Source organism: Triturus cristatus, chromosome 10, assembly GCF_964204655.1.
Source record: "Triturus cristatus chromosome 10, aTriCri1.1, whole genome shotgun sequence".
Taxonomy (NCBI): domain Eukaryota; kingdom Metazoa; phylum Chordata; class Amphibia; order Caudata; family Salamandridae; genus Triturus; species Triturus cristatus.
Window position 1 is genome coordinate 1,024,603,685 of NC_140593.1, and position 15,725 is coordinate 1,024,619,409.

At 42.0% G+C, this 15,725-nt stretch overlaps 1 protein-coding gene across 2 annotated transcripts in view; it reads right to left on the reverse strand.

Moving 5' to 3' along the window:
* VWA3A (von Willebrand factor A domain containing 3A) overlaps window positions 1–15,725 on the reverse strand; it is a 598,738-nt gene that overhangs the window by 542,500 nt on the left and 40,513 nt on the right. For both annotated transcript variants that reach the window (XM_085629052.1, XM_085629053.1), the window contains 2 exons: window positions 5,415–5,539; window positions 5,256–5,333 (listed from right to left, as the gene is read on the reverse strand). In XM_085629052.1, the coding sequence (XP_085485178.1) occupies window positions 5,256–5,333; window positions 5,415–5,539 (203 nt within the window). The remainder of the gene's footprint in view (window positions 1–5,255; window positions 5,334–5,414; window positions 5,540–15,725) is intronic.

Below are 15,725 nucleotides of genomic sequence, written 5' to 3' on the forward strand. Positions count from 1 at the left end.
CATCTCAAAGGGCTGAATACCGGTCGGTAACGGAAAATTTACAGATTTTCGGCCGTTACCGACCGGTATTAGTCCACCTACATATGGCCCACTGCTATTATTGTACTTCTGCTTCATAGATTTCTGTACCATGTTGGACCATATTGATCATGGCAAATTATGGATAAAACTAACTAATTTGAAGGCTCCATCTACTCTCCCGAAGCTACTGATTCTGTTACATACAGACACATGGGTGCAAGTTAAGCTGGGGATAGGGACGCATCTTTCAAGATGCATCCCAACCACCAAGGGCCTGAAGCAGGGCTGCGTCCTCGTACCCACCCTGTTCAGCCTGTTCTTAACTGACTTAACAACAAAACTGGATTGCTGCAATTCCCACGACCCGAAGCTGGGGAGATTAGTCCTCTCAACCTCCTTTATGCATTGGTTCTGGTACTCTGGTTGGCTTGCAGTACATTCTTGATGTCACACAAGAATATTCAATAGAACATAGCCTAAAGATCAACTTTGGCAGTGAACAGCATGAAAAGAAAACAAATACGCTGGCACATCGCCTGCCAAAGCTTGGCGTCCGTGTCGGAATATAAATACTTAGGTATCATCATAGATAACAAAGGCTCATTTAAACCACAGAAAGAGGCCTTGAAACGGAAGGGGAATGCTCTAGCACTGGTCCTAAGAAACTTTAAGAAGAAAGCAGCCTGCCCCACTCTAACATGGTCAGATCTTATAGAATGATCATTGGGCTCCCCAAATTCACCTCTCCAGCTCAGATACAATTGGAGTTCAGACTTCAGAGGCAATCCCTTGTCAGGAGAGGAGTGTACATCAAGAGCTGGCACAAAATCAAGTACGCCAAACTAAACACCTTAAACACACATCTATGGCTGGAATGGACCAACAGGAACAATTCTCTTGCTAAGGTTTACCTTAACAAATCAGTCATTCAGTTCGGCCTACAGGACCACTGGGAATCATCTGCAACTCACACCAGCTTCAAAAAGCTCTTGTCAATTGAGGACAAGGCAGTAGTGGCAGACAGAGTCCATAGCTGGTATATGTTGTACAGTTATGATAAAGCAAAACTTGAACCCTACTTCCACAAAGGATAATCCAACTCAATAAAATAAACATTTCTGAGCAACCAATTGGGCATACTACCTCCGCTCCTACACCACTCACCCTGGAAACGTAGCACCATTACGACTGATTGCCGGCTGTGTGGAAAAGCGAAAGAAGATATGATACACTTGGTGTGCACCTGTAAGCTGTTAACGGCTGAGCGAAAAGCCATGTAACGCCCACTCTTCAACCGAAGATGTATCCGAACAAGCAGACAGCAGTTCTAGCCTACTTCACGCCGACGGACACAAAACTGAACTGTTGCTTTGTGAAATTCCTAACCAAGGTAGAAAATAAATGTACCTCTGAATGGAGCACATGCACCCAGCTGGAATGACCTCTGCACACACAGGACTCTTTAAAGTCATCGCACTCTGCATCTCAGAATGCCCTACAGAAATTTATTATTTTTAAATAGTTCATATTAAACAGCGGAATTTAATCCCTCATCTCTATCTTATCCTGCTCACTCTGATCGTTCCACTTTGGAAATGTCTAATAGTTGATGTAATGCTAGAATTAACCAACTATTGGTGGGGTAAAGCTCCTCTGTTCAAACAACTTGCTATTTATGCACATATGTCACCTTATTGTCTCTGCATTCTCTTTTAAAAGATTTACAAAAATGTACATTGCACTGCAGAACGCTATATTGCCTCTTAAGATTTTAAACTCTTCTTCCATACTCCACCATCTGCCGTTCTGCACTTTAGGAAACAAAGCCACTTTAAATACATCATTTTAGAAAGAATAACAAAAAGTTACTTTTCACTGTTGATTGCATAGATTGAGTCGCAAGAGTTCAAAATCCTTCTTCTAAGCTTTAATATATCTAAAGTTTAAATGGTACCAGCCCGCCATTCTATATTTTAAGAAACAAATGCCCTCTATATATATGCTAGGCCACAAAATATATTACTTAAATGGTTAAATTTTTTATGATTGTTTTAATGTTGCAAAGGTTTTAATTACCCAAGGAGTTCTAAATAGACTTGAAATTTGGAACTTGAAAGCACCCAAAATGCACTGTACTTGGTGGTACTCCTGCCCTCTCTGTGGCACCCCAGGTGCCAATATGAAAATGTTCAGCCCCTCATGGGGGCTTATGGGATGTTTCTTCACCTTGAAGCAGACATAAGTAGTGGCTCTGAGCTACAGCAAAGCTTACCTTTTTGTTTTTTCCACCCTCTGCGCATCTTTTTACTTTAACAATGCAGATATCTCTGTTCTTAAGATGAGGCACCTGAGATAGTCTCCTGTGGGGCTGCATGGGAGCCCAAACCCACACAACCCTGGCTGGCTGAGCCTTCCTGGCCCTAACACTCCTCCACCGAATTTTGAGAATTTCCAAGATGGCTCAGTGAAGTGACCTATTGAAAGACCTTCTCTGAGAGCTTCAGCCCTGCCCTTAAATGTCACAGCTGCCTAGTCCCTTGCCTCCAAAACTTCAAAGGGCAGCTCCTTCTATGACTGGTTCCAGAGGTCTGGCTACCGCCTCCTTTGTTTCTGCAGGGCTGAGCCTTTCTAGGCCAGGTCTAGCCTGACATGCAATTAGCACAGCAGATTCTGCCCCCATTCTCTCCTCTCCTAGTAGCTGCCCAATTACTGGATAATTACCCTATTGTACAGGGAGGTCTTAGAAACTTCAGCTGGCTGAAGAGTGATTATCTGGCCCAGGAGAGTGATTCAAAGGCCCGAATCTCATTAGGAGCAAAGTCAGAGAAAAATGCTAAAGATTGAAGTGCCATAGGGAGTGCAGATATGTGAAAATTGATATAAAATCTGCATTGAGGATCGTGATTTAACAAAGTATTGGTGTGTCAACTGAGTCTTCAGGTCTAACTATGACAACACTGTGGCTTAGTGTAGATTGCACCCTTAGGATACAATACAGTGAAGCACAGAGACTTTCAGTAATAACTACATATATACACATTCCCACTATTAATGCCCAATCATATTAGAAGGCTGCTCAGGTCTGACCTTTTCTTAAAAGAATGACACTGGTTGTTATCACTCCCAATCCATTATAAAGGATAATAGCATTTACAATGAGTGAGCCTCAAGTAGTGGGACTCCCTCACGGCAGAAGTCCAGAAACCAGGCAGCCCAGACATTCCAGGGGTGTTAAATGGGCAGAACCCATTTCTCACAGTAACTAGTCACACTTTTGTATTACTTTGTTAAACAATTCATGACTTCTGACACTTCAAATTAAATTTGCTTTATTTTAAATTTGTTTTTAACAAAAACAACAGAAATTATTTTGGAAAGCCTAATCCCTCTATATTATATGGTAGATTCGCAAACCGGTAGTATGATGTTATCACCGTGTTTAGTGACAACCATTCTCAAAGTGAAAAGGTTATGCTAGGATGGTGGGTTTTGTCAGGTGCTCAAATCAAATACCAAAATGGTGTCCTAGCGCTAAGAACTGAGCAGAGCAATCCAAATACCAGAGAGAAAAAGGAATCAACGAAGGAAACCAAGAAAAGCCAGGTCAAAGGGTATATAACCAGGTCTTTATACCTGTCGAGAACTTAGTCTAGACCAACATTCTACGCACAAAGAAAGGCATGGAGTTGCATAGTTTAGCAGCAGTCAAGAGAAGGATCTACCACCTGAGTGAACATGTTTAACTTTGGAAATACAGAGAAGGTAGGAGTCCAGAAAACATAGGGGAGGATTAGGAACATAAAACTTGCATTTTTTATTCAAATAAATGGGGCTAGCTTGATCAAGAGCCTTGTAAACAATGGAGAGAGATTTATAAGAAATTCTTTTAGCCACTTGCAGCCAGTGCAGAGAGTCGAGGGCAGCAAAAGCAGAAGAGTTTGGTCATGTTTGTAATTTGCGGAAGCTTCTTCAAAACTTGGTGAGAGGCTCCTAAAAAAAGAGAGTTTGCATAATTAAGGCTGATGAGAGCAGTGGTCTGAACCACAATCAGACGATCCTGACGGGGCAGCAAGCAAACTATTTTTCTGAGCACCCTTGACAGGAGAAAACAAGAAGAGGTGAGATGGTTAGCCTGAGTCTCTAAAGATAATCTCCCAGTAAAAAACACATGTTTTCCACAGATTTTGCAGGCAGAGGAGGTTCAAGCCAGGCGGAAGGCCAAAAAGAGGAAGGAAAAGGTTTACCAGAGATGAGTGAGAGAGTATAGTACCTCAGCCTTGTTGGAATTAAACTGTAAAGCATGGAGTTTCATCTAGGAATCAACAGAAGACATAGAACGGTGAAAATTGATCAGGGAAGCAGGACTCGATGTATGGAGAGCTATGATGAGCTGTGTGTCGTCAGCATAATTCATGCAACTGAAACCAAAGGACCTAATCAATCGAGACTCGGGCAGATGTACATTTTAAACAGGATGGGGCTAAGAGAGGATCCCTGTAGATTTTGCCAGTTTCTAATATTTAGGTGGGATCAAATTAAGAGGAGAGCTGGTTTTAATAGACACAGGAACAGAGTTAAACAGTTCCATAGTTACGCATGGGAAATGAATTAGCCCAGGAGTAGAGTCCCCCATACCTTCCGTAGGAACTGGAAGATGGTTAGAGGAAGGGCCACCAAGTGAAGAACCAGGAGGTGGCAGAAAACCATCCACACATATGTCAGTCTCATGACCAGAAGGGCGGAGTGAAGGCGAAAGCTATGTGGGTCAACTTCCACTTTTTTTTAATGTCAGCTACGGGATGTGGGGAGAGCACGTACTGGTCCTTAATACTGCTGCATTTTCTCCCCAATGGCCTTCACCTTCTGTCACTTTTTTTTAAATGCAGCACATGTTCCTTTAAGGGAAAGTGGCTGAATTTGCAGCAAATTGTGAATGACAAAGCAGGATGTAGAGCTACTGTGCCTCACATGTCCTCATCCTTGCATTCACAATCATTTGCAGAGATTTGCATAGGCAGTTTTACACCATTAATATCCATGAGACACATTTCTGCAAATCCTTGTGAGTGGCTATTCTGAGCTGAGCTGGGTTAATTAATCCAATGAAGGACAAACACATATTTTGAACTTTACATAATATGATTTGTGAGTTTAATTAACCCTGAACCAGAATCCATAAATTGCCTTATTACATACAGCACATATTTGTGTTACAAAATGTCATATATACGTACTGGCAAACCCTTGTTGCAAAATGATTAACCGTGTCCGCAGCAAATTCGATGTGCTTCGTGGAACTGTCAGTTCTGCTTCTAATAAAGATGACAAAGCAAGATTTAGTCTGTGAAAGATATTTCCAGGAAGCTAAGCACACATGTACATTTTGAACTTACAGCACAACATTTCCCTCTCTGATTAGATTCTCAATTGTAAGTTTCATGTGTTCCAGACTGTGGTTTTTAAGCCATTCTTCTGAGGTTTGAAAGTCCACTGGATGGGCTTCTTTTCCTTGCAAATTCTGTGAAGCGCAAAAAGAAGAAAACATGAAGGAAATGGAGAATATGTTAATAATGTGCTGCCACATTAGTGCTTGTACACACTTTCTGTCCATTGGGTTCTCAAAAGAAACAAGTTACTTGCCTGTAACTACAGTTCTCTAGCATTGGTATCTTTCACAGATTCAGATCCTTGAATGATTCCCTATCTTCAGGCAGGGAATCTCCGTAGCATAAATTAGCAATAAACATTGTTAGAATTGTCATAGGTCCAAGAACAATGTTTATTTAATAGCAAATTTATCTCATGTAAAAGTGCCCATATTTTAGCCAATTGGATGAATGAAACAACCACTCCATTCCCCCCTGGAGGCCCCTAAAATACAGATTTTCAAAGCACATGAGTGAAAAGGAACAATTAGTGTGTTTCCAACCGGGGAGAAGGGTGGGTCTCAGGTGAAACTATGAAGAGATCAACTTTGAGAACTTTAATTACAGAAGAGTATTCGCTTTTTCTTCTGTATTGGATCTTTCATAGATTTACATTACTGAATTAGAATAATAAATAGTATAGCAAACATTAACAGTATTAAGCAGACATATCTTATCAAAAGAGGATGCGAAGAATTGCTTAACGCACTGAAGAATCTGCGGCTGCACCTACGTCTAGGCACTAGTGATTGGTAAATGTGTGCCTGTTCATGCATGTCAAAGCACAAAAGGTGGCATGTTGAGTCACACGTGTAGAGGGCTGCTAATGAAAAAACACTTCTGATGGAGTGAGCCGTGACTCTTCCCAGCAGGAGTCATTTTATTTTTGTCACAAAAGACAATGTATACCAAACGCCATCGAATAGGTATTGCTTAGAGAGAGAACGATTATTCAAAAGATGTCCTAGGGCCACAAACATCTGATGAGTGCTTTTAATGTCCTTAGTCTTTTCCAGATAAAGACACCTGTGAATGTCTAGAGCAGGTGTCTTCAACCAGTGAATTGCTAGTTACCATTAGCTTGAATACACCTTCCGAGCAGCTCACACCCTTCAGTTCATTTTTAAATAAGCACAGGGTCACATTTTCCTTTTAAAGTTAAGGGATGGCTGTATTTATTTATATTACTATCAGCAGGCTGTAGATAGCAGGGCCTGATAATAGCAGTGCCCAGTCGAATTTATGATCCAGACTGGGGCACAAAGGTGAAGAACTGAAGCACTGAGGTATTTAACTCTTAAATAAAAGTTCTTGTCAAATCAATGTTAGAGCTTGAGAACAGAATTATGTTTCTGAATGCTTTGAAAGAGGAGAAAATTTAAATGAAAAGTTACCTTCAAGATTAAGGGCCTGATTTAGATCTATGTGGACAGGTTACTCCGTCATAACAGTAACGGATATCCTGTCCGCCGAAATATAAATCCCAAAGGCTAAAATGGGATTTATATGTCGGCGGATGGGATATCTGGCACTGTTGTGACAGAGTAACCCGTCCGCCTAGATCTAAATCAGGCCCTAAGTTAACTCTTCATTTTAATTTTCTCCCATTTGAAAGTGTTGCATTTACAAACAGCAGGCCTCTTGCTCCCAGTGGCCAGTAAACACTGTGCCATATTTATAAATAAAGAAAAATATTCTATGAAACAAAAAGTCTTAAGGTTTTTCTCCTGTTTTGCTTAAACCGATTACATCTTAATGTTTTATGAAGAACAGTTCTTCCCTTTAAATTCCTCCCATTTAAACAAATGGCTTTTTCTGTTATAAATATGGCACAATGTCTACAGGCATTAGGAGACAGGTGCCTGCTGTTTGGAAATGGGCAAACATTTAAATGACAAGTTTTATGGAATGCATGTAAACATAATCTTAACTCTTCAGTTTAACTTTTCTCCCATTTCAAAGTGTCTCCTTTACACACAGCAGACATCTTGCTCCCAGTGGCTGGTAGACACAGTACATCATTATTTTAAGTGGGATAAATTTAAAGTGAACATTTTTGCAGAAGCTTTTTCTGCACTTTAAATATCTACCATTTAAAAACAAGGGTTGTGTGTTTGAGTTATTCATGTAATGGTGTCACATATGGTGAATGGTATGCCCTGTGCCGCAAGTACATACGACACAAGAGCCCAGTCAACCATACACATATATCCCATTCATATGCACACATGTTCAGACTTCCCCAAATACCACGCTCTCACTGACACATATGGCAGCCCCATCATAGTGCCCCTAGTCAATGAAGCTGGGCGTGGGGGTGTCTGGTAACAATGTATGAGTTGCTTAGCCTTCAGTAATTCATAATGATTTTCATTGACCCGAAGTAGTTCTGACTACAGAAAAGGTTGGAGAGCTCTAGTCTAGAGAATGCAAGGATCTCTCTGCAATGAAGTAGGGTTGGTAAAGAATGAACGAAGAACAACTGACTCATTAAGGTGAAGTTCAATGGTACGTTGGCAATAAATCTTGGATTAAGTCCTAGGACACCTTTATCCTTTGAGAACTGGAGAAATAGCTGCTTGATTGTTAACAAATGTTATTTACTTACTCTTCTGGAAGTGGTCAATGTAAAAAGCAATCTTGTTTTCCAAGAGAGGAACTTTAACTCTGGCTTGTAGTTCGGTCCAAAAAGAGGCGCAATGAGCCGGCTTAGAATTGTATTGAGTTCCTAGGAAACAGAGGGCTGCTTCACTTGAAATTGGTGGGGCGTTCATAAGTTGTTTGACCATCTCTGTTGGAGAAGATCATCTGTATCTTGAGATAGCCACTAAATGCACCTTCACCAAGGTGTTTTGAGGCTGTACATGGTCAGGGGTAACAGATATGACAGTATCCAATGTAGTTCCACAGAGAGTGAGTGTAAGCTCCTACTTGCACACCAGATACATAATCACTATTTAGTGTTGAAGCTTTTCGAGGTAAATGGTGCACATGTTTGCAGAAAGCCATCTCTGCAGTCCTTTGGGGTATCCAAATGTTAAAATTGTACGTAAAATAAAGCCAAACCATGAGGTTGAAGGATTTTATATCAGGATGCAGAATTCATTCTTGCTGTCTGTAAAACCATTCCAGGTGCACTTTGAGGGTGAACTGTGGACCTCTAGGCAGCTGTAGTGGTTTGGCATTCCAATACTGCCTTAGCAATGCAGAAGAAATCAACCCCATTTTTCATAGTTCTCTCCTTTCTTTGGTGAGGACTTGCAAGATCAGATGAAACAATGGAGAAGCCTATGCAAAGATGCTGAACCAACTCATTTCAAACTCTTCCTCAAGTACCCTGCTGATACTGCCTCCTGGCATACAGAAGGCGTTTTTCTTTCCTCGAGTTACTGGACTTGATCATGATGAAGCCCCCACTTGTGACACTATGAGAACATTCAACTTAAGGCATCAATTGCATCAATGTTGTGCTGTTCCTATGAACTAGGACTGAAGTGTTTTGTAGATGCAGAAGAAAGGCCTGCACACCTAAGTAAATAACACTGAGATTTAAGACTTCTCCACTTCCAATCACTTGCCTCTTGTGGTCAAGTCCTATGTCTGGGCCTCCCATATGTCAGTTGATACATCTGTAGTCACTATCATCTGATATTGAGGCCATTGAAAAGGCCAGCCACATGAAAGATACTCTGGCATGCTCCACCACAACAGTGCCTGTTTCAGTTGGTAAGTAACAATTGCTTTGCTTTTCCTTAAATCCTCGGCTCACTGCCAAGCTGATGCTGGATGGGCCTCATCTGAAGTCTGCAATGATGAATCAGGGAAATGCTTGAAGTCATTAGCCCAAGTAACAACATGTAGTGCCTGACTGGAATGGAAGTGTAGTTGAAAATGGTCTTGGTTAGGTTCTCCAATGTCTTCAAAAGATACAGGGAAGGGAATACTTCTCTTATGCAGAGTCAAGGTATGCTCATAGGAAGGTCAGGGTAGTGTTGATGGAAGAGCACCAGGAAGATCATTATTGAATATTCTGATTTCCTTCACTGTTGAACTTCTATAAGCCAATGGTCCAAGTACAGTAATACCTGGCAGCCCTTCTTTCGAAGGTGCACAACTATTGCTGCCCGACATTTGGTGAAGACTCATGGGGCCAACTTGAGGCCATGCTGGAAGGCTTAGAACTCTAATAGATATTGCATTCTGAACCTCCAGTCAAGACCCCCATGCCACCACACTTTCCAAATGGGTACTGACTTCTTTCAGTGTCCATTGTAGTTGCCATCAGACTTGTGAGTGGTCTGTGAAAAGAAAATCTAGATCAAAACTGGTGAGCTCTGAGATACAGTCCATACAATACAGGATATCGGAAACAGATGGTGAAGTGCAGCAATTGCGAAAAATGGCACAATCATGTAACTTAGCCCTACTTGACAGTGATCTTCGTCATCTAAAGAAAGTTTGAAGCAGATGCTGACACTGAATTACCGAAGCTGGGACTTCAGTTTGAACAGAGAGTATAATGTTTCTTATATAGTCACACCACACTGTAGAAGAACAACTTTAATGGACAACATGAACAAGACAGTTGGACAAGAACAGAGAAACCTTGTGTGAATGAGACATCAGAGAAAGCCCCTTGAGACATTGAAAGAACAAGGTGAAAAATAACATCCTGGAGACATCAAGGTAACAGGGAACTGGGGTGTGAAGTAATATATCAGGAGCAAGCAGGTGAAGCAGAGGGGGTGACACAACAACTCATGAGAGAAGGAACTACATGTTGAATAGCCTTTTAACTGATTCAGAATTAGCGAGGTCAGCCTTTGCGGGAGAATAGTGATTGACCTTAGATTGAGGAGTAGAATGCATGAATAAACACACTTGTTTTCATTTTATAGGTAGGATTCTTGCTGCCTTGTTATATGCAGCAAACATAATATATGAGAATACTTAGCAGAGAAGAGTGAGGAATCACATCAAGGTATCAGGGATGAAGAAATCGCAACACATCAGCCATATAGCAGTTGCATGTAGGGTTTTTGAAGCTTAGAAATCTTTTGTTGTGTTCTTGTGCTTTGTTACTGTTTTATGCTGGGCATCTCTAATCAGAGGTATACAACCAGGTATATGCAACCATTCACCAAGCTCAGAACACAGCAATTGACCTAGGGCTGCAGAGTGGCCAAGTGGTTCAATTCACGTTTTGAAGCACATGTTATTCCACCTCTTACCTTTTCCCCTGAGAGCATCAGATTACCCACTTATATCCCTGAATGGCCAATGGAGGCCGAGAAGGAGAGCTTGAGTAGTCTTTGTATCCCTTGCATCCCTGTGAAGACACCGAGAAATCTTGACAACAAAAAAAGTCTCACATTGGTGAGCAAGCGTTTAGGATATTCAGACTCTGATCTCAGGAGACACTGGTACCAACTGATAAACCCAGCATTTACAAGTTCACTACACCTAAAATGGTGTTTACGCGATGGGAAGCACCTGAGCTGCAGAGTATGACTGTAGAGAAGCAGAGGGAAATGTGTACTGCCCGGGGTTAAATTCTCATGGCACAAATAACGAGCAGTTAACCACTTATAAGTCAAAATCGTACTCCTTTCAGAGGGTATGGCTGAGAAAGTGGTAGAAGTGAAAATGCCCCATGACAGAGGATTGCAGATCCTCGAGAATAGGAACCCATATTTCATAGCCCCCATAAGACCTCCCCTGACTTCTCTTTTATCCAGGGTCACCTTCTCCCACATCCCTGGAATTGCTGCTTTGTGTTGGATAAGCATAGCAGAGTCTCAAAGGGTCAGACAGATGGATCTAGATTTTCAGACGTTTAAAGACTTGACAGGTGAGGAAGTTAGGAATTTTTATCTAGTGAGGGCGAACTAATTAAGCCCGAGAGATGATCAAAAACGCAGCAATGAGGAATAGGAATCAGCCGGAAAAGTGAATGAGCTGTAAGAAGCAGCCCAAGAATGTTATATGGACTCTGGAGTATCAGGAAGTGACTGATGTCCTGAAGGATGCACTATGCCATGCACTAGTTCTAAAGGCTCCTCACTACGGTCCACCTTTCATCGCCCAGGTGGATGCACAGAAAATGGAGCTCAGGCAGTTGTTGATATGAGAAAGGGAAGGAGTATCCAATGGCCTTTACTATCTGAACACTGTCTCCCTAACCTTAGGGAGCAGAACTGGGCTGCTATTGTGAAAATCATGTGGGTCCTTCGGAGATTCAGACCTCACTTGTTCAGGAACAAGTTTATTGTCCAGATGGATCACCAACCGCTAAAGTGGCTGATGTCAATAAAGCATGAAAACCCCAAGTTGCTCCAGGTTACATATTCCTACAGAAAGTAGACTTCACTCTCAGGCACAAGGCGTGAATGACAGAAGAGAATGAAGATTGCTTTTTTAGGATGACATGACTGACTCTCCCCAACTGGGTAGTAGCTCTTGTCATTTGAAGATGGAGGAACATGCTACTGGAACAAAACTCCTGTGCATGACTTTGAGAAGCTGCGTCTCGTGTCTGCTTGCCTGAAACCATTCTCCCTGTAGCCACACTGCCCAGTCAGGGTGAAATTTAAACTGATCCCTCCCCTCATTCTTAGAATTAGATCTATATTCTTATCTAGAATTGCTCCACATCACTACCTGAGCCAACAAAAATCTGACTCAGGATGGGTAGCTGATCTGCATGATCTGTACCCAAGCGGATCACCCCAGCGCCATGTTCCCCAGAATTGGAGGGGGATCCTCAAGATTTTTAAGTTACAAATCACCTGATTGGCCAGGCTTGCAATCTTGGAAAATAAGTACTGGGCCCTGCAAACAGTAGTGTTAAATATATCTCTTTGACATCCATAGAAGACCTGCTTACAAGAGAGAAGACAATAGAGCCCAAGAAAAGCACCTATTTGGGTTGCTACTCTCCTTTAGGACTGGGCTAAAAGTCTGAACAAATCTGTGGAGAAGCTGCTGTTGCTGAACAAAGTGCAGAAGAAAACCTGCGTGCCTGTGCAAAGAGCTGGGCTTCCAATACAAGTGGGAGTGACTAAATGGAAATGCAGAAGATGTGTGGAACAGTTGAGCTGCCTAACAAGCAAGAGGTTGTCCCAGAAAGCAACACCTACAGCATACCATCTGATCAAGAGGAGGCCTCATCACTTGCCAGACCATGAAATGGGTTGCCAGACCGTGAAATGGGTGACCTAGCTAAACATGACCCCTGTTTGCCTGTTTGTCTGTGTCGCTCCTAGTCATCAAAAATCCCAACTTCACCTCTCATGTGGAAACTCGTCTGGTGGCCAGGAGAAATTACAGAACCATTGGAATAGTCCCTTTAGCCGAAGTCGTTCCAGAGATATAGCAATTAAAAGTCTGGTCAGAAGCCCAGTGCAAATCTATTTTCACACTCGGTTCTGCCTCTTTCTATGGCAGTTGTGGGTATTTCTGAAAGTGTCAGTGCCCAATCACCACAAACTCTTAACTGCAACAGGTAGGGTTTGAGATACATGCCCCTTAGAGATAGTAGGGGTAAATTTGCATGCTTGCCAGCCACTATCCATAAAGAATAGTCCCATGGCTACAGGACCCTAGACTCCAGTTGATTTTGCTCTAGTACCAGTGACCAGATTCTCTGTCACCAGGCCCAGGACCAGTAACTGGACACTCAGTCACTGTCGTCTGGCATAACAAGAAAGCCCCATTTACATTGTTTTGTTTGCCAAGGTATGGGTGGGCACTTAGCTCTTTTTTTTAACGGAGGTTTATATTCCCAAACTTGACCCGAAGGTATCAGGTATCAGATCACTTTACATGAGCACGAGTTGCATTACATGAGGACACATTCGTTTTTGTTAGGCATGGGGAGATTAGGTGATTTGCTCAGAATCACAGGATGTTGCGCGTCCTTGCCGAGACTCGAACCTGGTTCCCCAGATTCGAGATCGACCGTCCTTGCCTTTAGGCCAACTCCTCACCCCTGGTATGGGTTTCATTGGGCAATGTTGTACTTCATAGAATGTGTTTTGGATCTTATTGGAAGTGCACTGGACTCATTCCAGAGCACGTACGGAAAAGGCTTGCAAAACTAAATCACAGCTACCAAAACTCCAAACCGTTGAGGACAACCGAAAATTCATCCTCCGCATAGCAACACGGACCACAGGTTTCAATGTTGACTTGCTTTCTAGTGATTTGCGTATTGGAGCTATAAATGTTTAGGGTCGGAACTCATACCCTAAAAGCACTAGAAATTTTCGGGGATTTACTGTGTATCACTATTGCATGTGTAGGTTATTATAATAATGTGTAATTAAAGATCTTCCGTTATAAGGTAAACAGGTGACCAGGTATTGGCATTATTACCTCTTACTAAATGCCATACTGTATTCTAGCCTACAACACCTCCTTCACTAAGCATTGGCTCCTCGACCTCACTACCATGTGAAAGGCAAGTGCTGAACGGAAGTACAAGGTCAGCCAGTAAGATACTGTAGCCCCAGGATGACAGTGCTGAACAACTATAATTGCTACAATGAACCCTAACAGCCCTGGAACTCCAAGAAAATGGGGATGGATGGATCACACCTCAAACTGAACGGTCATTTGTTCTTAATATTAAGTGTTATTTTTAACCCTGATCACTGGTACTGACTTGATTGCCTTGCTGATTTGACTTTACTGAGATTTCAACATGAAAATTGCATACCTTCCTTTTAAACAGCTACAGTGTGTTTTCCCACTGCGAGTTTCAGATTGCATTATTTACAGCATTTAAATATTGTGACAATGGATAGTGTAGCAATATGTAAAAACGTGGGTTATAAAAGTGTGCAGTTTGTGGCCAAAATTATTATTCTATGTAAATTGTGCTGCACATGAATAGGTCACTATGGGCCATATGTAGAAAGCAAAATTGCGATCGCAAACGACGAAATTCGCAGAATTTCGGCGTTTGCGATCGCAATTTTGCTAAGTGGTATGTAGGAAGGCAAATCTGCGTTGGTGGTAATTTGCGATTTCGTTCACTAATGCATATTTTTGCATTTTTCAAAGTGGCATGTGGTGCACACACATGTCCTTAGGGCATGTATGTGTGCCACATGTGCACCCATGCTCATTTCAGGGGTGCAACAGGGTGTCCTTTTGACACCCTGGCACTCTCTAATTGAGAATCGCAAATTGAGAATGTCTTCCCATTCATTCCTATGGGCCTTTAGGCCCATAGGAATGAATGGGGAGGTATTCCTTAATTGCGAATTGCAATTTGCAATTCGCAATTAAGGAATATGTAGGATTCGCAAAATTATTTGCTAATCCTACCTACATTCCGTTTTGCAATTCTCTAATTGCGATTCCCTAAAAATTGCAATTAGAGAATCGCAAAACACGTTCTACCTACATATGGCCCAAGGTTTCTGATAGTAATTGACAAGTTACTTAGCTTCGGTAACGCTTTTTCTGGTGGATACAGTATCTGCCTGTGGATTCCTCACCTTTTGAATTAGCCCTGTGCCAGCATTCCGCGGAAATTCTTTTCTTAGCTCTCCCACGTCGATGATGATGTCATAATAGCACAGCTCCGCTTGCAACTCCGTATGACGTCACTGAAGCCATAATAAGACCTCGTCGGCGTGCTGACGTCAGTTCCACCCATTTTTTTCCGTGCCCTCGAGGCAAACGGGCGGACCAACAACATTTTCACAAGTATACATAGTATACATAAGATATAAAGCAAACTCCTTGCGCCATTTCTTCTCTTGGGGCTTCAAGAACGGAGGACGGACCACTGGTACGTGCAACAAAGTTCATTCTGCTCCCTTCCACCACATCACCAGCATGACGCGTTTCGATCCCACAGGGATCTTGATCACATGACGACATATACATAAGATATATACAAATACATAAAGTATATACATCAACAGATTGGAAAAACAAAACAATAAACAAAGCACTTCCTAGCAGCAAACTGTAAACATGAAAATGACATATTAAAAACATTCATGTCAAACAGCTATACCTTTTTTGGTAGAAACAGGAGGACAACAGAGAGGCAGGTGGGTCAGTGAGGAATCCACAGATAGATACTGTATCCACTATAAAAAGCGTTACCGAAGGAAAGGTAATTGTTCTTCTGATAGATACATCTGCCTGTGGATTCCTCACCTTTTGAATTGAATCCCCAAGCCGTTCCTCTCCCGGAGGAGGGTTTCCACCTGACTAGATCAAATTTTTTTGCAGCAGAATAGAACGTGCAAAATCGCC